The 6046-nt window shown below is 40.8% G+C and overlaps 1 protein-coding gene and 1 long non-coding RNA gene across 2 annotated transcripts in view; one reads left to right on the top strand and one right to left on the bottom strand.

Annotated features, from left to right (window-relative positions):
• LOC112486474 (uncharacterized) overlaps window positions 1-3300 on the top strand; it is a 5036-nt gene extending 1736 nt beyond the window's left edge. The window contains exons 2-3 of the long non-coding RNA XR_003048928.1: window positions 1308-1986; window positions 2742-3300. This is a non-coding gene — a long non-coding RNA (uncharacterized LOC112486474). The remainder of the gene's footprint in view (window positions 1-1307; window positions 1987-2741) is intronic.
• mmp11a (matrix metallopeptidase 11a) overlaps window positions 1-5098 on the bottom strand; it is a 16486-nt gene extending 11388 nt beyond the window's left edge. The window contains exon 1 of the mRNA XM_008335652.3: window positions 4838-5098. Coding sequence (XP_008333874.2) covers window positions 4838-4942 — 105 coding nt within the window. The 5' untranslated portion in view covers window positions 4943-5098. The remainder of the gene's footprint in view (window positions 1-4837) is intronic.
• Window positions 5099-6046: the final 948 nt, after the last annotated feature.

The following is a 6046-nucleotide window of genomic DNA, read 5'->3' as shown; positions in this document are numbered from 1 at the left end:
CTTTCCCATATTTCTGCTCTTTACCAAACGTCACATCAGGTTTTTACAAGTCACCACACCATGGTTTAACACACGTGTGTTTGCTTAAAAAAAGGAAAACCTCTGTCTTTGTGGTTCTTCTATTCCTTTTTTCTCCATCTCTACATAAAAAACACAAAACATCTTGCCGTAAAAAATAATGGCAGGGCTTGCATGTGATGTGGACATGGAGCCAAAAGTGATTTAACTGCTGCACAACAAAAACCGGCCACAAAAAAGGCTGCCTTACCCTGTTTTTAAGAAAATACTACAAAGTCAAGATACATCAGTAAATAACAAAAAAACTATTCAACTGACTTCTGTCAAGGCTGTGGCTGAACATAATTACTCATTTAGACACAAGTGTTGTGACGATGTAAAATGACGGATTTTTCTCTTTTTTGATTGTGGATATGGAAAAACTTCCTGTGCAGCAATCCACTGGGAAAAATGCTCTCATCACAATGTACTCACTGTTGACACTAGTAAGACATTAGTAAGAACAAAAACATGATTTTCTGACATCAGTGTTTAAATTATTTGAACCATGTGGTTACATGGTGTAATGGTTAGCCCACTAGACTTTGATCCCAGAGTTCAAATCCTGGTGTTACCTCTGCATTTAGCTATCTGCCTTCTCACAACTGAGGCCCAAGTTATTGTGTGGTGGGTTGGAACAGACTATGGGACAAGGTTCAAACCCAGACTGGACGCAAGTAAAAGATGCTGGGGTATTGATCTGATATTATTAATTTCCTCGTTAGTGTGGGCGCGAGTATCACCGCCTGTCGTATGGATGGCTGGGATCCAATACCCCAAATGGGGAGACCATGTACTATGGTTTTCATACCTGCTTGCACAGTTGCCCTGCATACACAGGTTCTGGGTTCCAATTCCAAGAGACAACCTGTTGTAGCAGATTTGCTGTTAACATAACAATTTCTCCAGTGTGGAATAAATAAGGTTCAAGGTTCAAATTATTATTATTATTATTATTATTATTATTACACTGACCACAAAAGGCAGTAGTAGGCCCTGAACTCCTGCAAGGTAAAGCAAAATTTTACATATTATAAACTGAATTCTCCGTTCTACATATGTTTGAACCATGTTTTTGTTCCATTTGCCTCCTAAGGCTGGCTCTTCCTACAGGGGGTGATCCAACACTTAGACTACCAAAGCTGAAAAAACCCTGCACACTGCCTTCAACACTTTCCCCTGGTTTTGGGCCACACAGTTGAATTCCTCTCACACTCACTTGTTGACATTTTTTTTTTTTTTTTTTGCAGGAGACTTTTTTGCAAGAACCGATTATCAGGCGAGTACTGCACCTGGTACTACAGCTCTGTTGTGTCTGTGGACTCTAATCTTCACTCCTGTTCATTTGTTCCCGCTGCTGTTGACAAAGAGCAAGTGATTGTGCAAGTCTGGACTCGATGGATCTTGCTCTGTTTTTGCTCCTCACTTCAGTGTTTTGTCCTGTCATATGGACGTCGCTGAGCATTTTCATTGGTAGGCACAGAGCGTGAGAGCACAGGAGACGTCAACGCTGCTCTGGGTTTTCCCGTCCAGCAGATCTGGGTCAAAGCTGCTGAAGCTTTTGTTGGTTTGTACGAGGACGCAGCAGCAGTCTGACTGAAGGTAGGAGCCGGGAGCGCAGCAACATGGACACAATATTATTTACAGCTGATAGACTTCAACCCAATGAACTTTGCTCCCACTGAGACTGAGACAATGTAAACCATGAGCTTCTGCTGCAGAAACGAGTTCAACTGATTAAAGTTGTCCATCAAAACCTAATGAGTCTGAATGCAACTCTCAACGTCTATCAACCCCAAACAGGCCGTCTATATTAGAAGTCAAGCTGGACCTGCACAGGTTTCCAGATGTTTAAACCCACACGACTCTGAGGCTCCACCCACACTCAGCACTGGACTCTCCTTCCACCGACACCATCATCACGCTGAGGTAGAAATGATGTCACGACTGAACCCCCAGCAAGTTCTCCTGAAAAACTGTATCCTCTAAACAAAGAAATATCTGACTTAATATCAGATAATGATTCCACCTTTATGATAAAGTCGAGGCTGCTGAATCAAAGACAGTGAGGAAAGCAGAACCTGACACTATATATATACTGTATATAAATGCTAAGCTTCTCTTTAGGAGTGACAAGAATGGAGGAACAACACAGACAGGAAGGTTTGGAGGAATAACTAGAGAAGCCAGATTGAGATGGTTTGGACATGTGCAGAGGAGGGACAGTGGATACATTGGTAGAAGAATGTTAGAGATGGAGCTACCAGGTAGGAGACAAAGAGGAAGATCAGACTTGACTCATATTCATCAGTCACAGGCTGACTGTGACTGATGCAGCAGCAGAAAAAAACATCTAATGTGAAGCGCGCTTTAACAGGTGTTGATCAGGTTAATCAGGTTGTTCTAAATGTTCTTCAGCTCCTGTGTATATATATATATATATATATATATATATATATATATACACAGGAGCTGAAGAACATTTAGAACAACCTGATTAACCTGATCAACACCTGTTAAAGCGCGCTTCACATTAGATGTTTTTTTCTGCTGCTGCATCAGTCACAGTCAGCCTGTGACTGATGAATATGAGTCAAGTCTGATTTAACTGTCTGAGTCTGTGATGAATGAGTGAACTGACGCTGCTGCTGGATTATTACTATCATTAAATGTTCTTTCTTCAGGTGAAACAGCAGCAGACAGAAAACAGAATCATCGGAATGACCGGGGGAAAATGAGACTCAGCAGATTAATGATGGCAACACTGAGGACTCCAATGAAAACAAAGAACATCCAGGAATTAATCTATAGAAGTTCTCCAGGAATTTGATTTGCGTCAACATTAATGTCACAGTGACGCCTCTCTCTGAAACCGTCTCAATCATTCCCAACTGCCCACTCCTTCTCACCCCCCCTCTTCCTTTTATGGTGTTGTTGACAAAATGCCTTCAAGACATGTTATTACCATTTCCTGCCCTGGAGACAAGAGATATTTGCTGAACATCAACATCTTTCCCCCTCACTGAAGAAAACCCTTAAAGGGGAGAAAACAAAGGAAAAGAAAAGACAGAGGAAATTAAAGAGGGAACAAGAGGGTGGGGAGACAACATCTATGACTTTTTCCTTAGTGAGAAAAACATAATTAAAGGTAAAATGAAAGAAAATGAGGCAGGCAAAAAATGAAAATGGAAGAGGGATAAGGGATAAGAGAGGGAAGGGGACAAAAAGCAGTGGAAATGAAGTGAGCAGCAAAAAATAAAATGTAAAAATGAAATCAAGGGAACAAGTGAGAAAAGCCGAACAGGAAACAGGAGAGGAAACGGGAGAGGAAATAGACTACTGTTTCCTCTCTTGTTTCCTGACAAAACAGTAGACTCAGAATCTGATCAACAATAACAACAACAACAACAACAACAGCAGAGAAACAAAAATGTGAAAAAACAAGAAGTACTGACTGAGATGAGGCAAGGCATAATTACAGTGACAACTCAGCGGTTTCTTCACCAATGACAATTCACTGTTTTCTTTAAGGACAACATCAGCGTTTGTACTGATGACTCTGTCTAAATCAACACATGTACAAGGACACACTCAGTGGTATTCTCTGGAACTGAAGTTTCAACAAGAAAAACATGTGTCTTCTTTTCTTATCTGGACCTCGTTTTGACTTTAGACCAGATCCTGATTCAGACCTGCACCCGTGTCCTGATCCCGATCAGATGGGTTTTTATTCTAACCTGAATTACAGCACACTACCATTAAAAGAAAGGGCAACAAAATGTTTTTTGCTCATGGGCTAGTCTCTCTAACTGTGTTTCAGACAGAGTTAACAGTTACTGTATATATTTACACTGCAGTGAACAGGGTATACAGAAGCTGGTACAGCCGTAGGACCAACAGGGAACTGTGTGGATGGGCACAGCTTTCTGATTGGCTGGAAAACTGAGTAAAGTTTATTTGGCACAGTACTTAAAAAAATTCTCCCTACTGAACAGAAACAGAACCATTTGTAATGAACATGTATTTATTTGAACTAAATGTTCCTTGTGCTATGAGGTGAAAGCTTGGTCTTAAATCTACGGCTAAAATATAAGGCAATTAAAAAAAAGTCAGCTAAAAAAATGTCTGCATTTGCTTCTTTTTATTTAGAAACATGTGAGTTAATAGCATTATTTTGCTTCTTTTTTTTTCTATCTAAGGGGACCTTTTTACTGAAGCAACAAAAAAGTCTGTGTACAGCCCTGCAGCACAGCAACCCTGACATTAACACGAGGTGGGAACTCACATCTACAATAATAATAATAAAAAAATAATTTAAAATAATAACAATAATAATGTGAAATATTGGGTGAATAAAATAAAATATTGAACAAGATATTTATTTTGTATTAAATGCTCAACACTTTACCTGCGATAGAGTGAAGATGAATAACAGGAAACCTGAGTTTACAATAACTGCCAAACGGGCGCGTGCACGTGCATGTTAGTGTGTGCGTTTTCTAGTGCATTGACACTAGAAACGCGACAATAAAATATTGACTTTTCATATTTGTGGGTTAATACCTGTTAAGGTGTTGCAGAAGTGACAGTAACATTCTTCAGTAAAAATGTTCTATTTTACACCAACACTGCGGGTTAGTCAGTCAGAGAAAAAAGAAAACAATAATGAACTATTCAAACAAATTTCCCGTGCACTACAGAAAATCTGAGGAGAGATACTCTATGTTTTCAACTTGTTTTGCAGCCAGACCTTGAGGAAACAGTTCTCTCTGAAACTCACCGGTGTGTCCTTGTAGCGCAGCGGCAAACACTGTGCGCTCTGCAGCAACAGCAGCGCAGAGATGCAGCAGCACAAGCGCATCAGCAGCAGTACACCCGTCCGCATCCTGGCCCTGGTTCTGCAGACAGCGTCTGGTTCCCTGGGTGCAGTGAGGTTAAGTTCAGTGCAGAGTGGTTATTGCAGAAGCAGCAGCAGCAGCGGCAGCCGCTCAGCCTTTAAATCCACTCTGATTCTTTGTTCACTCCTCAGGTTTTTGTTTCTGACCACGTGACTCTTAACCCCTTCACCGCCGAACTTAACGCACTGTATTTAGTTTGGTGTGTTACCAAACTAAATACAGTTCGGTCCAAAGTTACCCTCGGTCTAGACACAGATGGTGTATTTGTGTTTATTTCACTAGATGATAAAGAGTTATTTTTCTCCTCTTCATTCAACTCGCAACAGACCTTGTTTTTTTTTAAAAAGACTCACCTGAATGGCAGGCAGGCCAGTCACACAACATTGAGGAACTGATGCTGCCCTGGGTCATCAGACATGCTGCCTTTACATGTTGCTTGGGCAGTGGTGGCTTAGTGGTTAAAGAAGTGGACTTGGGTCTGGGAAGTTGCAGGTTCAAATGCACCAGCTGCCAAATTACCATTGAGGTGCTTTGAGCATGACACCGTCCCCACACACTGCTCCCTGAGTGCTTAAAGTTGCCCAGCATTCACTTTGGTGATGGGTTAAAAGCAGAGGTTGTGTGCAGTGGTGTGCTGTGTCACAACAGTTTGGAAGGTCTTTGCACATTAGCCATGTGCCCAGAATTCAGAAGATGATCCAGAAGATGCAGAACACTGCACGATGTTTCTGCATTAAAGTGACTTTTGTCTTTGTCTCTACGTAATATAATCTTGTGACAATGATTTCACTGTGGTCACTGTCTATCACATAAACGTAATGGTTTCTCCCTAAATCTTAACAAATTAATATTAGCAGTAGATGGAGACGAAGCCCCTGATTGGTGTTCCTTTTAACCCTGACATGAACCTGTGGACAACAGATTTTTAGATTATAAATGTGGGTTGTTTAAAGTTTTTTGCATACAGTATTTTCTGCAAGGTTTTCGCCCCTCTATTTCAAAGACCATTGTTTATTCTCTCATCATTTTCATTGGAAATGTGCTTGATCTCAAGTCTTTCTCCACAAAACTTTTTTTACGGTGAAACTTAA

Source organism: Cynoglossus semilaevis, chromosome Z (genome assembly GCF_000523025.1).
Source record: "Cynoglossus semilaevis isolate Cse_v1.0 chromosome Z, Cse_v1.0, whole genome shotgun sequence".
Taxonomy (NCBI): Eukaryota; Metazoa; Chordata; class Actinopteri; order Pleuronectiformes; family Cynoglossidae; genus Cynoglossus; species Cynoglossus semilaevis.
Note: the sequence above shows the minus strand (reverse complement) of the source record. Positions and strands in the feature narration are given on the sequence as shown.